General features: G+C 36.5%; 1 protein-coding gene across 2 annotated transcripts in view; it reads left to right on the top strand.

The window, feature by feature from the left end:
• Glra2 (glycine receptor alpha 2) overlaps positions 1–21,209 on the top strand; it is a 116,808-nt gene that overhangs the window by 35,387 nt on the left and 60,212 nt on the right. For both annotated transcript variants that reach the window (XM_048336124.1, XM_048336125.1), the window contains exons 5-7: positions 13,198–13,280; positions 16,184–16,321; positions 19,700–19,914. In XM_048336124.1, the coding sequence (XP_048192081.1) occupies positions 13,198–13,280; positions 16,184–16,321; positions 19,700–19,914 (436 nt within the window). The remainder of the gene's footprint in view (positions 1–13,197; positions 13,281–16,183; positions 16,322–19,699; positions 19,915–21,209) is intronic.

The following is a 21,209-nucleotide window of genomic DNA, read 5'->3' as shown; positions in this document are numbered from 1 at the left end:
TATATATTAAGTTACATGACTTCTAACACCTAGTTACCTTAATTATAATTGGGAAACCATTTTATAGACTTTCTGGGTATTGTCATGAAAATGAAAGATGTAGAGGTGAGCAAATATTTTCTTTTAAATACCATATTATCAGTATTTCAATTTTGCAGGCTAGATTGCCTACTGACCTATGTCACTGAGTTCACTAGCAGTCAGAGACAATATGCAAACAACTGAGCATGGTTTGTTTCACTAAAACTGTTTCACCAAAAATGGATAGTGGGGTCAAAAAGATGAATAGAAGGGATAAATTTGACCAAAGTACATCACAGGCATGCATATGAATATCACAGTGAAATACCTTTGCCCAACTAATCTATGATAATAATTTTATCATTTACAAAAATAGATGGCACTGGGCACTGAGGGTTCATGTCTATAGTCCTAGCCTCTCAGGAGACTAAGATCATGGTTTGAAACCAGTCCAGGCAGAAAAATCTGTGAGACTCTTATCTCCAATTAAGCAGTAAAAATCCAGAAGTGTAGGTAAAGTGTTATAGTGCTAGCTTTGAGTAAAAAGGCCAGTGAGAGTGAGAAGCCCTGAGTTCAAGCCCTAGTACCATTTCACACACACACACACACACACACACAAATAAAAAAGAAACAATTAAACAAAAAATAAGCAATGAATTGGATTTTGTCCTTGGCTACATTTTTCCACCATCTCTGACACAGTGTACATAATAATTAAAATGCTGGTTCTTTGAATTAAAAAAACAATAACAATGTTCTTTTTTTTAAATGAGCTCTTTGGGACCACCTTCCAAAGGCTGGAACAATGTAATGTATAGGAGAGAGATTTAGTAGAGTGAATACCTATTGGTATTTTAAAGGCCCTTAATATAATATCCCCATTGTTCCAATTTTATAACCTCTCAAATATGGAAAGCTAGGGCCTCAAATAATTTTTGTAAGTTTGAAGATTCATTGCTATCACAATCATTGGGTTCTTAGATGCTTATTTTATTCTTATACTTAGTTATTTCATAATTCCTGCTGGCTCACACCCCCTTTGGTCTTATGGGATCAAAGAGGCTGCTTATTGGAAAAATGTAGCAAAGCCACTGCTATCACAAAGAAATGGGGAACTTTCCCCAGTGTCCATTCCATTTCTGTTTTTTAAAAAAAAAAAACAAAAAAACAGAATATTCTCCATGGTAATTTGTTTTGTTTGGTGTAAGAAGCAGTGTTGGGCATGACCTAAGTTGATGTGACCTGATGAAATGGGACATATGTAGAGCATGGTGCTGTGAAGGAAAGTTATAAAAAGCAACACAGGGTATCAGCTGCTTCAGCGAATCCTCTGGGCTTTGGGTGGTGTTTGCTCTAGTAAATACCTGGCATTGTGCACTGTTGAAGCAAAACCAGGTTGCTGTTCTTGTTTCCTGTCTATCTATGAAGAGAATCCATGTTTCCCAGACCTGGATCTAGAGGCAATTTTTATGTTTCTGGTTCCCAATTGTGGCATAATTACAGACTCTGAAATGTCCTACCAATTACTTGGATTGGATGGGATTTCTCCTATGGTGGGCAGTGGGGATTCTCTGAAATGAGAGAGAAAATCCTCGGTGATGGAAAACTGGAGATGTTATTTTAGAGAAACACAAGCTGTTGGCAGATATGAATTGCAGGAATGTAATTTATTTTCCTAGAAGAGTTTTCTTTATTCTTTTGTTTTGTTTCTTCCTTTTTTATTAGCTTACATTAGTTATACAGGGAGAGATTTCCTTGTTACATTTCCACAGATTTACAATATAGTCTGTAAACAGTAGCATTAATTGTGCATGAAAATGAAAGACCAAAGATTTGAAGGCCTAACAAAACCTAAAGAAGACTGAAGAGTGGAAAAGACCTGGCCCATGGGCCACAGAAGACTGTGAAATCATTGGGGGCATGAGAAGATAGACATGTATGTAGCTTGGGGCCTTCCCTCCATACTGAGAATTTTGTAAAGCCTGTGAATAATGTTACAAATATCCAAATGGCCCCTTAGCAGAAAAAATGTTTTCCCACCCCTAGCTAATTTTATAACAAGCAAGATGATAATTCCCAACATTCTGTATAACTGTATCTCAAACAGTACAGACCTAGAAGAAAAGGGAGTAGTAAAGGCGAACTAGACCAATGTTCAGTAATTCCAGATTCAACCATTTGTGGTTCCTATTTTTTTTTTTTTTTTTGCCAGTCCTGGCCTTGGACTTAGGGCCTGAGCACTGTCCGTGGCTTCTTTTTGCTCAAGGCTACCACTCTGCCACTTGAACCACAGCGCCACTTCTGGCCGTTTTCTGTATATATGGTGCTGGGGAATTGAACCCAGGGCCTCATGTATAGGAGACAAGCACTCTTTGCCACTAGGCCATATCCCCAGCCCTGTGGTTCCTAATTTAAATTGCAGCAAATGGTTAAAATAGGAAGTAAAAATATTATCACCTCTCTTGATAGAATTCAGTTATGCCAGACATAAGATAGTCTTTCATTATGCAAAAGCATCACATCCATTTATGTTCATATTTCTTCTTTATATTTACTTCCTTAATATGTTTATCACACTTTCTATTTTTTAAGATTATTTTTGCTGAATTTCCCCAGTAATTGTTGATCATTCCTGACCAATGTATAGTCGAGGGAACAATGCTTGCTTTGTGTATGCTCAATGGAGAATGTTAAATTCAAAATTCCTGTTACTTCTAAATGCTTCAATCCATAGATGATGCTTGAATGCTGTACATGTATGTTATTGCCCCAACAATATTATATTTGTTGGATTTGGTATAATGTATTATTGTGTGGGCCCGAACATAATAGGACATGGTGGGGAAGAAGAAGGAAAAAGGGGAAGAGAAACATGACCAAATTTTCATTCTTGACATGTGTTTTCCTTTAAATTCCATTACTTCTCAGACTCCCCAAAACCATGTGTAATCATGGGACTGTTCCTCTGCTAAAGCAACCCATAGCACCAAAGCATCTGCTCAGCTTATCAGCAACCTTTATCTGACCTGAAACTTCTTCTTTCATGACATTAGAAGTGACACGCTTGCTAATCCTTTTTGATTCAGTTCACAACTCCAGGCGTTGATGATTCAGTCTTCCAACAGTGTTTGAGTTGTGAGAGAGAACCTAGGGGGATGGACATATCTTCTCCCTCTAATGACAGAGTACAGGTACCACTGAGTGTAGGTGGAGTATGGATTTCTAGAGACACACCCAGCTGTGCCCCCAAACAATCCTGTCTAATGACCAATTCAATCCACACTCATAAAAGGCCAACTTCTCTCACATGGCCTACCACACTTGACTCATCCTAAAGTTTGATGCAAGAACGTCAAAAGATTCTAACTTTAGTTACAGAGTAATTTTTAATGGGATAAAAAAGAACATTATTCAGATGTCAGAACTGAAAATAATATGAACAGTGAATTAAGATCTACTTAAATGTTAGCAATGATGATGCTCTTTTATCTTAATCTCAGTTTTGATGAGATACAGAAACCCCTTTACTTTCCCCTGTAAGTCAGCTATGAAAAGATATTGCTCACATTGTGCATATTTAAACTATATTTATTTTTACAACTCATAATCTGGGAAAATTACATTCTCACTTTCTTAATCTTTTTTACTACATTTAATGTAGAATTAATAATTATAGCCTAAGTGTTCATATCATAATTAGGCATCTTCAGGAAAGTGTTGGAAATGCCATAGGAACCACAATGATTCCCTTCTTTTTAGAAGGGAATAAGGTTTAGAGTATTCTCATAATGTGCTGGAAATCTTTGTGGCACTCCTGTTTTCATAAATATAAACACACCATGGAACGTAATATTGATTCAAATGTAACAGAAGAAGGATTCCATTTCATTTGAAGGAAAAAGGGGAATTGTTCAATTACATACATGGAAGTTTGTCGGCTCCCCTCTTCACCCTCGCGCGTATCCTGCCCCGACCCGCCGAGCAGAAAAGCTGGAGTGCCGCCCAATGTTCAAACCTTGGGGGTGTGTAGTCGCGAGACGCCCCTCCTCCCCTCGGTCCCTTAAAGAACAACACAGGACGCGAGTGTGGGCATCTCAGGGTGAGCTTCTGGAACTCCCACCGGATTTACTGGGGGGGGGGGGGGGGTTATATAACAGTAATGGCGGCAGGAAGAGGAGGGATTAACTGCATACTAGTGATAGGCTGACAAGCTGCTCATCATGATGATGTCACAGAACTTCCTCTATGGGCGGAGATCACGGCCCACAGAACCGCCCTCTTGGGCTCAGCCCGGCGCCATATCATATGTGGCCGAGGCGGAAGGCGGGGCTGGTTTGCTATCTCTTCCAGTAGAATCTGGAAGTGGGTAGGAGTGGCTAACAGCCAAGCAGCCCCAGGGCAGGAGAAGAGGCAGGACTCTTGGGACTGCCCCTTAAAGGTACAGCCAGACCCCAACAGAAGTTGTCACAATCTCTTGTTTTTGAGCATTTACTTGACTGGACTGGCATTGGTAAGATTTTCCTACCTTTGGAATTATCTTTCCATCCCATTAATACTCACCAAAATTTGTTCTTCAGGTGATGAAAGGGCTGAGAGGGTATCTCAGGGCAATGTGAGATCTCCACTTCTTTCTATTATTTAGTGAATCCTCTAGAGTCACAGAATAGTCTTTTCCAGCCCCATCAGGTCATCAGTCTGTCTCAGTGTCTTCTATAAAATGGGTCTGAAAGACTTACAAATTCTAAAAGACTACCCTAAGTTTACACCTCTGAGCTCTATCATACTATAAATCTAGAACTCCAAATGACCTCCCTTTTATTTTAAAGTCAAAAAACTACTTTCTGATGTACAAAAATAGTTCTTCAAATGTATTAGAGATTGTACCAGCAAGAGAAAACTGAATTGTGGTTCTTGGGTCCTTTGTTTCCCAAACTAAATACTCAATTCTTTAGGAGAGGAACCTGATTTGAAAGTAGTTAATGTAAGATTGGGCTCCCTGAATTTTAAGAAGGAGCTTTAAAACATTGAACATATTGTTTACACAATGACAAATACTCAGTAATGAGCTCACTATTAAGAAATTTCCCAGTCACAAACTAGATCATTTTTACCCAGTGACTCAATCAGCAGGGATAACTATGTGATATTATTTTAAATGTGTTAATATTAATATATGTTTCAACAATTCTACAGAAACAGTTTACTGGCTCAACAATTGACTAGATATGTAGGCTAAGTAAATCACAATGTAAATTTGATCCAGCAGAGTTTAAGAGCTAGTCTACTACTACTCATTACCTAAATTTTCTCATGGCAGGATATCAAAAGGAAAAAAAAAATCTGAGGTTCTGGTGGAGCTGCTTGTCTCATGTTGACATAGGTTCCTTTTTAGAACATGCTGTTACTTTTGAAACACTCCCTGGATAGCATGAATCCCAAAATAAACAGGCATAATATTGGCACGGTTCTTAAGAGACACCAAAATTACTTTAGTTCATCCTCATAGCATTATACCAAAAGAATGGCACTCCATTAAAAAAAAGGGAAAACAGAGTCCACCTTCAGGCCCAGCAGTCTCTCTAGTTTCTTCTTGCTTGTTGCATTTAGAATTACAGAGTAATGTATGTACTATAGAGGGCACAATACTGATCATTGGATAGTCATTAAAAGGCATCTATAGTTATATCTGTACTTTATATATACATGTGACATACTCTCTGATCAAAACCATTCCATATCTGAATGGTCAGTTCTTTCAAAGGGATATGAAAAATAAATTTGATGTTTCATTTTACTAGGAATATTTTGGTAAATTTGATCACTTAGATGAAGGATAGAAAGTAAAACATGAGGTAGAAGATTAAAGACAGAATACTGGGGGTGAGACAGATGTCATTTTAAGGGTAAGAAATTATTTAACCTTTCTCTTAACTGAAGAAGTTTTTTTTCAGTTCCTGATTCATACTAGTCACTGAATCTCTTAGTCACCTCTGAGTTTGCTAAAGGATAAAGGAAAGGAATAGGGAGACAGTACTCTCCATTCTATCTAAGCCATCTCCTATACATATTCTCTATTCAGTAGCTGCACTATAGAGACTACACTCACCCACCACAGTAGAAGTCATACTATATCAAAATCCTAGCCAAGTAATACATAATTATACTCTCAGCTGTCAATGGGAACATAGATACTTAGATTCTCTCAAAACTATATTTGTAGTTCACAATAATGCTGGCACTTGTTCTCTTTGTTCTTTTGCCTAAAGTAAGATAATCTCAAACAGCAGGTTGAAAAAAGTATAATAATAATACTTCTTTCCATTGTTAAATAGCTACAACAATAGATAGTGATGATTGTCAAGTCAGCCATCATTATTGTAATGTGCAGGCTGATAGCATTTAATCTTCACAAATATTTCACTGTGTCACTAAATGCTAGATGTGGAATAACTTTGAAAATTAAAATGTAACTAAAATGTGAGCAGTAGTGTTTAAATCTGGTGATATGAGTTCTTTTTTCCCCCCTCTGGTGGTGTTCAGTTTAGCCTTCTTCTATTCAACACCTCCAAAACATTTTTATTCAGGAAATATCAAAGCATTTGGAAAAGTTTTAGCTGCAGATTTATCAGTTGCTCTCCAACTGGAATCCAATCCATATTTGGACTTAATTAACATGGGCTAACCATATGTGTGCACATTTTCTGAAGGGACCACACACAGATGGGAACAGATATTATATTTTCGTCCTTCCCTGCTAGCACTGCTCAATGCATATGGGTATTTTCTATGATGCCTTCATAGTGTTTGGTAAACATGGGCCTTCCTACTCAGCTACAGAGATTTAAGGCAGAAGAAAAGAATAGAAGAGATGATGAGCCAGGAAATGCTACTGTTCATGTCCTCCACATCCCCAAAGCAGCACAACTGCTTATATTGGAATAAAGCAAGAAAAGAGACTAGCTATTTCTTTGAGACCAACTTTCAATTTAGCATCAACCTCAGACAATCTTCAAGAAAAGGAGGGCTGAAGGCACAACTCACATGGTAGAAGATTTGCCTAGCAAGTATGTCCCCTGAGTTCAAATCTCAGTGTTGAAAATTTTAAAAGAAGTATTTCTGGGGCCTACTCCCATTGTTTTAAGATCAGTTTTTTTTTTAAAGTCCAGCTTCATCTCTCTTTTTGAGACTTTCAGTATCAAAGTCTGCTTTTAGGGATATGACTACACAATCTAGGTATCTATCAACTGACTTACACAAGGGGGAAATAACTCCGTACTTGAAATGCTATTCTCTTCCTAGCTTTGCATCTTAATAGTCATTGAATCCAGTAGCAAAATGAATATTAATTCTATGGAGCTAAGAGTTGATAGGGATTGAACGGAGACATAATGACTCTTTGTGGAACACCAGTTTATACAGGATGCATTTTCTGGACACTGCTAATTTGGAAAGCCTTGTCAAGTGTGGCTATGTCTGTGCCTGTCCATGGTCCAGAGGTCCAGAACAGGGATGAAGTGAGCAGGCCATTCTCCATGCTATATAGGATGAATTCAAAGTTTGAATTTCATCACAGAGCTTTACGAATTATGCACTTAGAAATTTCATTCCTTGCTGGCCTGGTCAAACTTGAACCAGGTAGTTTGATTTTAATTCAGGAGCATCAAATGATTCATGTCAAGCATGCTTCTCTTATAAATCCAAAGGACCTCCATAGGATCTAAGTCTGTAAGAATTGGATATGGACTCTACTCAGCGTGACTACTTATCCAGGGCCCACAGGAGTAATTAAAGGCCCTTCACTCAACATAGCTTAGCTTCTGCAAGCCTCAATTTGCTTATCTCAAAAATAGAGATAGGCTGTCTTATCTGTCTGACTTATGTGATAGTACTCCATGATTGCATAATAATGAGTGCTTGGCAGAGAACTTTTTGTAATTATTAATATTATTATCATCATTTTAGTTTACATTTTTCCTTTACATTTGAATCCCAAAGAAACATCAGAGGTTCTATCCACTCTGATGTGTCCATGTGCTACTGAGGGTTTGCAGTGCCCTGTATAGGGTGCTCTAAATGTCGTCCCCACCGGTGAACAACAGTAGTGGCACCAAAACTTTGGTTCCTCCTGAAAAACAGCAACATCCTCTTGTACTTCCATCCCACAGAGGACTTATCAGTCTAACCACTAGAATAAACATTGCCAAGAGAATACATTGGCAATGTAATCCAGGTGGGCAGATCACTCATTAAAATTTGTATTTTTTACCTGAAAATTTATTTTCCCTTCAGATGATTATTTTTAAATTGTCCTTCCAAAATCTCACTGGGAATGAATCCCAGTCCTAATATTGAGTGTTGTTTTTTTTTTAAATAATGACTTATTTATTGTCAAAGTGATGTACAGATAGTTTCATATGTAAGGCCATGGGTACATTTGTTTTAGGAACCAGTAGCTGCTTTGTGAGTCAAGGAGGCAACAGGATGTTTATCATCATGTTGATATGTTAAATGATTAATTTACATCCTAGTAATTTGAAAAGGAACCTAGTTGTGCCCCATATACTTGTGTAAAATTCATGAACAGGTGGCCTTCACTTTCTGCATTTCCTTCATGTTGATTAACCTTATTTATAGGGAATATCTGCCATCAACTTACACAGGGGCACAGGCAAGGTTTCTGGCTTTCTCTAGCAGTCTTGCAATTTGGCAATACCTTGTAGGCTCTTAAAATCTGTTTCCTTCCATCCAAGTCAATTGTTCTTTCCCCATGGACTGGAAGCCAGAAAATCTCCCCCAGAGTTATATGATACTGTTTCATTCATTTGGCTAACAAATATTTGCATGGTTTTACATGATTAAAATAAAAAGTGTCCTAGACTTCATGGTCTTACAGTGTAAATGAAGAGAAAGATAATTTAAAAATATAATAATATTTGATTTGAAATATTGTAAAGATAACTTGAAATTGTAAGCTTTAAATAAGGTATAAATCCAAGAGCTGCTTTTATAAACAAGGAAAACAGAACAGGAGAGGGAAAGAGAAATAGTTAAGAAGGAAAGATTTGGGGAAACAGATTTTCTGTGTTTTTTTATGCCTTTCATTTTTAAAATCTTTATTTTTCCTCAAACTTGTTATTTTTAATCAAGAGCAAAGTCTGTATCCCTTTTCCTTGTACATATAGGAATAAGGTACCCTATTACACTTATTTCTGCTGCTTTGACAATAAGAGAATGGGTGACAATGCTTCAGGAAATGAGTTCTTTAACACAAATCAAAAGGAAGTAGCCTCAACTCCCTGCCTTCAGGTGCAATAGTCACAATATTTCAGATCATGGGAAAGAGGAAACGAAATTTGACATGCTATAGGCAGTGTCTGTCAAAGATAAGTCAGAGCTTGCAGGCAAATTTGAAAGAATACTGGCTTTTCAATGAATATATTAAATTCTGTGAGAGCCACCAAAAAAAGCCCACCAAAAATTGGCCACATTTTACTATATTGCTATACATGTCAGTCATATTTGCAATAAGACTGGTATATTTCAAAAATGGCTTTTCCTTGTATCTAATTGAAGCCTTGTATTCTTTAATAGCAGTATTGCAATAGCCACATTATGGAGGAAGATATTTTTGGATGTTAAATATATTTCCTGTTTAAAACATAGAAAAGAAAATCAATATATGAATAAGAATTTTAAGCATATGAATGCTTTTCAAGTCTTTACCTCATTTTTTTCTTTTTGCTAGAGGTTTTCATTTTGGTTCTTCTACTCTGCCTTTACTTGAGTTTATGGCACTTATCTCCCAAATTACATTTCAAAAAAGGTAAGGTTTCTATTCTGGAGAAAATAATTAGATACCCATATATTTATGTTCATATGTATATCCATAAATTACATCCACAACTGACAAATATTCTTTTTCTTGTGTGAAATTTTAAACTGGTTATTTAAAAATCAAAGTACTTTTTCTTCTGGAATCATGACTATAGAAAATATCAAGTTTGTTTGCTGTGATTTTTTAAACAAAAAAAAAGTCTCTAAAAATAAATGAGGTGGTAGTTACTTTGGAAGGTTCTAGAATATTCTGAGGCAATGAGACTATTTTAAGTCTGGATCTGAATACTTACCATGCAAGTAAATAAAAATGCAAGAAGTCATCACATTGTAAGTTGAAATTTGTATCTTTACAGTATTTAGCACATACATCAAAAGAAAAAAGGACAAAAATAAGCAAAGGGAAGCCTAGATTTGAGGCCTTCAGATATATGGCAAACTAACCATCAATTTGGGGCCTCACAGCTCATAGAGACTGACTAGGTATTTATAATCTTTTCCTGTTTCTCAGCTGATGACAGGATTTAAGAAATCACAGAGTTGTTAACGTTCTTTTTTATTATTGGCATCTATCCATTTCCAAATTTTAAAAAAAATCTGTAAAGAAAAGCTTAAGAAATGAAGAAAACTCTACCATTCATTTCTCAGCTTAAACAAGATGCAGGAATAGTTTCATGCTTGTTGGGAATTTTTCTCAATGTGGTCTTTTATACTGTTAATAGTTTTCATTCCCAAATTCTTTGCCCTATAGAATTGTTACATCTGCCACAAAGACAGGAGTAATTATGTATCTGAGCCCTCTGCTCCCTGAATGAATGTGGAAAGTTCATTTTAGAAAAGAATCAGATTCAGTTAAGCCTATGAGTAGGAATACAAAAGTTGGATTGTTTCCAGTAGCAAATGGAACTTCATGCTGTATGTTCTTTTAAGCTACATTCATTCCTACTACTATTATCTTCTAATTTCTCAAAGGTAACGTTTTCAAAATTCAAATGAAATTTCCAGATTGTCTAGTCTTGATTCACTTAAAGTATCCACACATGTTTTGATTAGTTTTGTCGGAAGAGCATAATTTTATTCTTATTTGTGATATGTATATTGACAAATTGTACTTGTATATTTTACAAGGTACAAACTGAGGTTATTATTTATGAATACAACTAAAATTATTAAATGAAGCAAACTAATTTATTCATCATCTCAAATATTTATTTTGGTGGAAAGAACATTTCAAATTAAAGCAATTTTGAAATGTATAACACATTATTTATTAAATTTACCATACTGTGCTACATATCTCAAAGAACAGCTTTTCCTTGTGCCTAATTGAGGCTTTGTAGCCTTTTGCAGCATGATTTGCAATAGCCAAGTTATGGAGGAACATATTTTTGTATGATGAAAATATTTCCTACTTAAGGAGCAAGAAAGAAAACAAGAATTTCATTATGTTAATAACAATTTTAAGACCATGAATGTTTTTGAAGCTCCTCACTACTTATTAAAGCATCCAAATTTTTAAACTAGAGATTTTTCCTTTTTACGACATTTCATCTTATTAATCTTAACAGAATTGCATTTTCCAAAAATATAAAACCCTTCATGCTAGAGAAAAATAAGTAGATGCCTACACATTTATAAGATTTTTACCTACAAATGAACCCACAATTGAAAAACTCTATCTAAAATTCTATTTTAAGTCAATCACTTAAAACTCATAAAACACTATTTTTCTTAAAGAATCATTGTGTTTGCATTCTTAGAATAGTCCAGTGAAGGTGAAATACTGTATATTTAAAATAAGAATACTATAATAGTAAACTGCTGAGTAAAATAAAATTTATAAACATATTTCTCAATTATTGTTTGAAAAGGCACACCTAGTTGCATGAAACTGAGAAACATATTAATAGATTTTTCTGGCTATTTTCAAATAGCCTAAACTTGTCAACACAAACAATACAGAATAAAACCAAAATATGAATCATTTCACCAACCAGAAATGTGTATTCTTAATATAGTGCTGTGCTTATTTCCAAGACTGAAAACATAATCTTATATAATTGTCATTACATTGCACTGCTTTGTACCTTGACTTTCTCAACCACTTCTATATTTTAATGACTTCAAAGATTGTCAGCATGGAGTCTTTATCTACTCTAATTTGAAGTCTCAAACCTTCTTTCCTTTAAACTGTGTGGCACAAATTTTTGTCTTTGCTTGAAGGGAATATATACAATCTGGACAAAGTAAAGAGAAGGGGAGAATGAGAATGAGCAGAATGTCAAGGGAGAGTTTGATATATAGTGCTAACAGTCAGAGCCATGTCTTTGAACACAAAAAAAAATGTGTGAAAGATGAGAACTGAATTGGGAACAGTGAACTTGAGGTATTGGAGTCTAATGGGAATAAGTGTATATATCTTTCTTCATCATTTGATTGATGAAGAAACAAATATTTAATATCAATATCTTCCTTAGGCTGGAAAGATAATTTTAGGCAAGACCAGTAAGAGAACTTTGACCCACTTAATTATATCTTAATTTCCTTCATTGAATCATGGAGGTAAGGAATCATTTCTGAGCAAGAAGTGTATACCATCTCTTTGAGGAATAAAAAGGGAAGTGATGGGGAAAAGTTAATAGCTTAGTCAATGTCCTGATTTAAGGCTCATCTAAAGCCAGTTGGAACTCAGAAAAGTTAGGGGAAGGCAAATTAGGGGAAGACAGATTACAACTCCCCAAACCCCCATTCTTAGATGGGTTTTTCTATCTTAAGAACTACTTCTATGGACTTGTTATAATTCTAGAATGTATGCTACAATGTATTGTCAACAAATCCATGTACATCAGTAAATGAAGTAAATGACATTAATTAAGCACGTCCCCATTTGTTGCAAAAGGAATGAAAGCTTATCACAATCAATTGTGATGATCACATCATTTATTGTCCTTGAACCAAGGTCCATGGATCACAGGTACAATTATAAAGCAATATAAACCTCATGTCTTTTGGACATTAATGTGAATAAGAGCTCACTGTTCATGTTACACGATTTCTTAGTGATCTTGCTCACAAGATTGAACTTAAGACCAATACTACTGGTGGGAGTAGGGATAAAAGAAAGAACCAAAAGACGGACAACAGAGAATAAAGCATTATGATGAAGTGCTATAGTATTTAAAAAATTTACCTATGACTACTCTTATTATGAAAAACAGAAAGCATTCCTGTGTGTGAAGCTTATTCAAATCAATATATTTTGCTTAATACTAACTGGATTTTTTTCTCAAGTATTAGATCTCCCAAATTGAAGCTAAGTTTTATATGTTTTTCTTTGGTAAGACTCACCTTGACCTTATCCTGTCCTATGGACTTGAAGAATTTTCCAATGGATGTCCAGACCTGTACAATGCAGCTGGAAAGCTGTAAGTCACCACTTGCTGAAATGATTGCTTGCTTGTTTTTACCAATGACCTGGTTCTTTTAGCATGCCATTAAAGAGAAAAGACCCATAAGACTCATTCTCTACCTACTTAGCAACACCCAAGGCCCTAATGAAAGGAGAGGTAAAAGTGTGTGTGTGTGTGTGTGTGTGTGTGTGTGTGTGTGTGTGTGATAGGAGAAGCACATCATCAGTATACCATAGAAAACACTTCAATTTAACATACTAAATAGTCTTTCCTCAAAAATTCGAGTCTGATCTAGTAATCTTTTCTTTAAAATGACAATGTCTCAACTTGTATAATGAATCACTCTACATATCAGAATATTGAATTTCTTTTCATCTTATTATACCCATATATACCTCATTACCAAGGGAATTGTTCCAGGGAGAGACAGTGTTTTTGAGAACATGTTACGGGGCCTCAGCCAGATAAGGATAAAGGAATGAGGGGAACGAGGACCAAGAATATAAATATGTGGTAGAAAATTTGCCTGGCCTGAGGAAGGCCCTGGGTTTGATCCTCAAACATAAGTAAAAAGAATGAAGAGGGGCTGGGGATATAGCCTAATGGCAAGAGTGCCTGCCTCGGATACACGAGGCCCTAGGTTCGATTCCCCAGCACCACATATACAGAAAACGGCCAAAAGCGGCGCTGTGGCTCAAGTGGCAGAGTGCTAGCCTTGAGTGGGAAGAAGCCAGGGACAGTGCTCAGGCCCTGAGTCCAAGGCCCAGGACTGGCCAAAAAAAAAAAAAAAAAAAAAGAATGAAGAGCATGCACTGAGATGGAATATAATTGGAAGTATGGCAGTTTCCTTAGATAAGCAATGACTACATAAAGGAAGAGTAAGAGAAATGCCATCTACGTTGTCCATTTTAGGCCCTAGCTCAGTTGCCACTGAAATCTTTGACATGTGCCATAAGCTGCTGATTGCCTCCACGGTAATGGGATTCTCAGTTAAGATACAGAATTACTTCGGACTTGCTCTTTCAGTTTCTCTGTTTGTAGAATGGAAAGAAAAGTGTTACTGACCTACAGGGATGTTAGGAAATTTAATGAGGCAAGGGCAAAGGAAATACTTTTAACTTCTTGGTTTAGGAAAATAATAAGTGTAAAAAGACACATCAACTTTTATTTTTTTTTAAAGAAATGGTAAGAGGGTATCTTTCTGATCATTTAAAATCATTGTAGATGTCCCTTGAATCTTCCAGAAATAAGCAAAACAAGGAAACATCTTTGTTTTAAGACACTGTCAGACATAAAGTGGGAAATTTTGATTTTAATATAATAGGTCCTATGTATTTATTTTTCCTATTGTCCTTCTCTTGAGAAGGTGGATGAGGAAAAACATTTTTTTAACATAATGATTCCTTCTTCACGTTATCTTGCTAATGTAAACTCTCCCTTGTTTCAACCCAACACATTTATTTTCAATTTAAAACAGTAGCCATAACTGTCAACTGAAGCTCATCTAAGGCTTAAGAAATTCCAATTAGTAAGCATGCTTGGGTCTTACAGGACCTAGAAATGATACAATCAGTGAGCAATGAACTTATTACTAACTTTGCATATGAAGGGTGGAAATAACTTTATTGTTTACCACAACATTTCTTTCTTATTTTCCTCCTTATGTACTTCTTCCGTCTGTAGCCAAGGCTACAGAGGGCTGGTAACTATTATTATCAAGAATCTCATTAGATAAAGATATTTGTTGGAGGTGACCTGAACGTACTCATAGAATTGTATTGGAAGAAAGAGAGTCCTTTTCTTTGTGGACCACCAATACCATTATGCAGGATTGTCTGCAATTCCTTGCTTTCCACGTTGTTTTTTCTACTTTTGGTTGAATTTGAAAGATGATTAAATGAAAGAGGAAAGTAGATGCCAATTAAATTTGTTATTGATTTCTGGGTAGCTTAGGTGAGTCACTATCTTTCAGTAAACAAGAGTAAGAATCTATAAACTTAATAAATATGCTGAGATTATTGGCCAGCTCAAACTGCGTATGACATCCTTTTCCTCCTCCCTCTTATATTCAGAGTTAAAGTACCACAAACAAAAAAGTGGAGGTAGAAAAATAGTGAGTGAAATAAGGGCCGCTGTCATTTCTGGAATGAAGAAACGCTTTACAAATAATGACCTATTTAAGCAGGAGCTTGGTGACAGAGCTAACTTTGGTTCACAAAACCATTAAGTATCTTACTCTGGATGGTTCAAGTCATAGAACAATATGACCTTACATAACAGAGACTCTGTTTCATTTCATATTAACCATTCCGAGAAGTGAGCTTATTTATCAAGACATTAGCACGCATGATTCTTCTTTTTTGCATATCCTCTCAGGTTATAGTATCTGGCTGTTGCCTTCCCCACTTGTTAAAGTAACTGACAGTTGACCTTCTGCAATTCACATCATTTTCTATAAGCAAGGCTTAGTAGACCCTTAGAAACAGGGCCAAATTTGCAATGTTTTAAGCAGGCCAGTAGTAAATTCATTCTCAGTAATATAAAGAATGATTTCATTTGAACTACTAAGACTAGCACCATGAATTGGATTATTATGCTGGACACCGTTTTTCCAAATAAATGTAGTCTTCAAAGGAATTTCATGTTTGTTTACGTGTTTGTTTTTCAGAGATAGCAAGTAAAGAGGCAAGAGAAAATAGATTTTATCGATTCCATTCTTTCATTACCCAGAAATAGCTTGCCATATTCAATTCCTTTGGTTCCAATGATATGTAGCTCTTGTGGTGATTACAGCACTGTTATTAAGAATGTTTTTTAAATAATTGTACATGTGTTTGCTTTAGATGATTTCCTTCAACTTTCTTGGAAACTTTCTTTGCAAACATTCTTCATTTTTCACTACTATTTCTTGACTACAGTTGGGTACACAATGAATGACCTGATATTTGAGTGGTTAAGTGATGGCCCTGTGCAAGTTGCTGAAGGACTGACACTGCCTCAGTTTATCTTGAAAGAAGAGAAGGAACTTGGCTATTGCACAAAACACTATAACACTGGTAAGTTTTCTTTCACATCCTAAACCCAACTGGACTCCATTTGCTGCTCAGAGTACACAGTACCTATCTTCTTATCTTAACGGATGCACATTTACCAAGCAAATGTAGCTCAAAAACCCCTTGACAGGGGCTGGGGATATAGCCTAGCGGCAAGAGTGCCTGCCTCGGATACACGAGGCCCTAGGTTCAATTCCCCAGCACCACGTATGCAGAAAACGGCCAGAAGCGGCGCTGTGGCTCAAGTGGCAGAGTGCTAGCCTTGAGCGGGAAGAAGCCAGGGACAGTGCTCAGGCCCTGAGTCCAAGGCCCAAGACTGGCCAAAAAAAAAGAACAAAAAAAAAAAACACCTTGACAGATCAAATTCCTATACTCACGGGAATAGATTAGTGAGCACAATAGCTAATTTCTCCAAAACAAAAAGAGCAAAGGAGAGAATTAGGGATCTTTTGTTATTCTCTTGCTGAACATCTGCTGTCAATTGAAAGGTGTAGGAGACCTCATTAGGGGTGCAGGAAACAAAGCCTGGCTCATTCCTGGCATTCAATCTTTATATTGAATCCTGAGCTCAATTTGCACACCCAGCTTTAGTGGAATAAAGTAACTAATAATGAGGTTCTTATAAACTCAGAAATAGAGCTGTTGTGCTCTCAAATCCTGGAAAATAATAGGAGTTTGGATGAACATCATCTGGAGACAACTCATCTGGTCCATAAGTCCTGTGTTATTAGTAGTGCTGATAGACATAGAAGGCATGGATTGGAGAGGGTAGCAACAAGTGGGCATCTTTTCTTGCCTGAAAGATTATACTTGCCCAATGAAGTTGATTTATTTTCCTACAAATGTCCTGGTTTATGATGCCACGGAGAGAGGTAATGAAGACATGATGGTTTGTCCAAGTAACTGGTTTGAGCCCTGTACTGAGCAGACCAGCTCATGAACACTTGTTGCAGCAGTGAATATTAATTAACTATGAAATAACTAAAATCGAATTCCAAGGTAGTTATTCTCCTGACCAGGAGGAATCCGATCCTATCTCTTACCATTTTTGTGGAATAAGCCAAATGATCTAGGGTTCTCACTCCAGGATAAAGAGGGGAAAATATGAGAGGAGGCAGGAACATCTTCTTCCTCTTAACAGGATATTAAAAGTGTTACTATCTTTATACTTCTTCTTTTCCATAGGTGAACTGACATTTTTGAAGACAATTCCAAATGTCTTCAAGCAATTATACAAAGGCTAGGGAATAATGACTAAAGGACATATATGGCTTATAAAACTGTACATTTTACCCAGGCCCTGGGGGCTCACACCTGTAATGTTAGCTACTCAGAAGGCTGAGATCTAAGGACTGGGGTTTGAAGCCCTGCAGGAGAGTTCATGAGGTTCTTATCTCCAATTAACTACCAAAAACCCTAAAGTGGAGGTGTGGCTTAAATGGTGGAACACTAGCCATGAGTGAAAAAGCCAAGGGAAAACTCCCAGGCCCTGAGTTCAAGCCCTGCTACCTACACACAAAAAATGTACATTTTTCTCTTGACTAATACAGGTATTCAAATGTTTGAGCTCACTTCTTACCACTTGAGGAAGTCGTGTGATTACTTATTATATGGTATATAGTATATGAATTATGTACAATATATTATGTGTTATAGGATGTATATTATGTTATTTAGTACATATTATAACTGCAAATTTTTGAATTTTTTACTTCCACTGGCCAGTTTTGTAAGTTGTGAAGTTTTATCTAGAATAATCAGTCTGCAACAAGCATAGATTTAAAATAAAATGAAATATTATATATGAATTTAGTTTAATAACTCCTTTTAATTAGTATGTATTGATATGAAAATGAAGGTTTTCATTGTTATTCATAAATATGGTACCCTTTGGTTATGTTCACTCTTCCTCTATTCTTTCTTCCCCTCCTCAACCCTCTTTTTCAACTTTCATACAAAATTTAATGGATTTCTATATATAACTTATGCATACATATACAAACCATTTCACTCATATTTTCCTCTGCCCTGTCTTGTTCCCCATCCACCTCCTACTGGTTCCCTCAAAACAGTCTCCAGGCTACGTTGTCCTTTTCTATATCTACATTCCACATAGAAAAGAAAACATGTATTTTTGACATTCTGAGTTGAGTCTATCGACTTTGTCCTTTATGGATAGATATTACTCCATTTTCCTATACAGCACATGTTTGAATACAGCACATTTTCTTGATGAATTCATCAGTAGATGGACGTCTAGTCTGATTCCATAGCCTGACTTCTGTGAATAGTACTGCTATGAGCATGGGTTTCCAGATGTCTTTACTGTACATGGATTTAACATTCCTTTAGAGATGTGCCCAGCAGTGGTATAGCTGGAACATATGGCAGTCTTCGATTTCATTTCTTGAGGAATGGATCCCCCATACTGTTGTCCAAAGTGGTTGTTCTAGTTTACATTCCCACCAACAAATATTGTGTGAGGGTTCTTTGTCCCCCACATCCTCACTGACATTTTATGCTGTTTTCTTGGTTGCCATTCTGATTTGGGTGAGAGGGAATCTCAGTGTTTTGTTTTTTTAATACACTTATTGGCATATATTAGTTGTGAAGGGAGTTTCCCTGTGATATTTCCATACATATGTACAGTGTAACCTGATCAAATTCTCCGCATTTGTCTTGATCCCTCACGGCTGCTCTCCCATTTCTTAAGACAATTTCTACAGGATATTTCAGTAATATTTACACTTAGTCGCCTTCTTTGTTGGCGATCTTACCATTCAGGGGCACTCAACCCTAAAGGGAGCCTGTTTTACGTTGCTTTCATTCATAAATATCTTTTTCTTTCTTTTTTTTTTTTTTGTTTGGCCAGTCCTGGGCTTGGACTCAGAGCCTGAGCACTGTCCCTGGCTTCTGTTTTGCTCAAGGCTAGCACTCTGCCACTTGAGCCACAGCGCCACTTCTGGCCATTTTCTGTATATGTGGTGCTGGGGAATTGAACCCAGGGCCTCATGTATACGAGGCAAGCACTCTTGCCACTAGGCCATATCCCCAGCCCCAAATCTTTTTCATTTTTATTTCCTTTATAATTAAAGAATTTTGAATACTTCCTCACACATTGCCTATTTGTACTTTTGAAAACAGAACAATTTAAGGCCCATTTATTAATTAGAATATTTGTCCAATGATTTCAGGTTACTCATTCTCACATTAGTATTTCTATTATTTGAATTTAAAATAATTGAATATATTATGTCAGTGAGCATTTTGGATAATCTCCCCAGTTCATATGAATCTATTTCTAAAATAATACTAAAAGAGGCTACTGAAATGGAAAGATAAATTCAAGTTATAATTTAAATGATTATTTCCTACTTCTAGGAAAGTTTACCTGCATTGAGGTGAAATTTCACCTGGAACGCCAGATGGGATATTATTTGATCCAGATGTACATCCCTAGCCTGTTGATTGTCATTTTGTCCTGGGTCTCCTTTTGGATAAACATGGATGCAGCTCCGGCCAGAGTTGCACTGGGCATCACCACAGTCTTAACGATGACCACCCAGAGTTCAGGTTCTAGGGCATCTCTGCCAAAGGTAAGAAATCCCCTTGCTTGACAATGAATGATCTGAGAGGTTCCCTCAAGTTCTTGTCGGGTAGAGAATTCTGTGCGGACAGAAATTTTGCCATCATGCAGGCATATTGGACATGAAAGTGCATTGAGAGAGTGAAGAGCTGAATTTGACAGTATTAGGGCTCTGAGGATATATGGAAATCTTCAAAAGCAGATTGGGTAGAAGAAAGGGGAGTATAGATTGAGAGAGAAGAGGAATGAAGAAAACCAGAAACATAGCCTGGGGATCTGAGGAAACCCTGGAGTGATTTTGACCTCAGATATTTATGAGTCATGACACTTGTAGGAATTGGAGTAAGATAGATGTAGCTTATGTTGCATTGTAACTATTTCAATCTAAGTGTCCGGTGAAGTAATTTGCAATAATAAAAGTTTGAAATAAGATCCTGGAGGTTTCTACAGGAAATGAATATATAATAATAGGGTGCAGAAAATCAGATAGATGGATTTTTAATAAACCTTAATTTTTGTAGTGGTTGATTGGTTATTTTTGATTGACATGGTTACTTAGAGAAGGAATAGTGGAGTCAATCAAAGACTGTAAAAAGAAAAGAAGAAAAAGAAAAGAAAAACACCAGAAATGGTGGCAGGTTAATAGGGATGCATAGGGTGAGTTTCAGGGGCACATACACATTTTGTATCATCTAAAATAATGATTCAGGGCTGGAAATATGGCCTAGTGGTAGAGTGCTTGCCTCGTATACCTGAAGCCCTGGGTTCGATTCCTCAGCACCACATATATAGAAAAGGCCAGAAGTGGTGCTGTGGCTCAAGTGGCAGAGGGATAGTGCTCAGGCCCTGAGTTCAAGCTCCAGGACTGGCAAAAAATAAATAAAATAAAACAATGATTCATATAAGACTGTATGATCTATTTTTATGAAAGTAGGCTGTCTTCATTTGTAAATATTGCTTAAATAAGAATGATAAATATACTTCTTGTGTGCTTTCCCTTTTCAAAGAGTACACTGAGCGATCGACTTTGATTTTCCACTTTAGTATTCAGTGTACTCTGTCTCATACTGGTTCAACAGTCTCTCCAAAATCCAGTTCCAGGAAATAATTGAGATGTAATCCCTTGCCTTTGCTGGCTTGAGCTTATGTTCAGTTGTGCTGCATTTGACATGATGAGGAGAATTAGATCATGTTCTATATTATATCCTATGTTTGGAACATAAGATGACAATATTGAGAAGTCTGTGACTAGAATATAGGTGGACTAAATAAATACTGGGGAAATTATAATACAACTGAATTAAG

The sequence above is a fragment of the Perognathus longimembris genome, chromosome 28, assembly GCF_023159225.1.
Source record: "Perognathus longimembris pacificus isolate PPM17 chromosome 28, ASM2315922v1, whole genome shotgun sequence".
In the NCBI taxonomy this organism is placed as follows: domain Eukaryota; kingdom Metazoa; phylum Chordata; class Mammalia; order Rodentia; family Heteromyidae; genus Perognathus; species Perognathus longimembris.
Note: the sequence above shows the minus strand (reverse complement) of the source record. Positions and strands in the feature narration are given on the sequence as shown.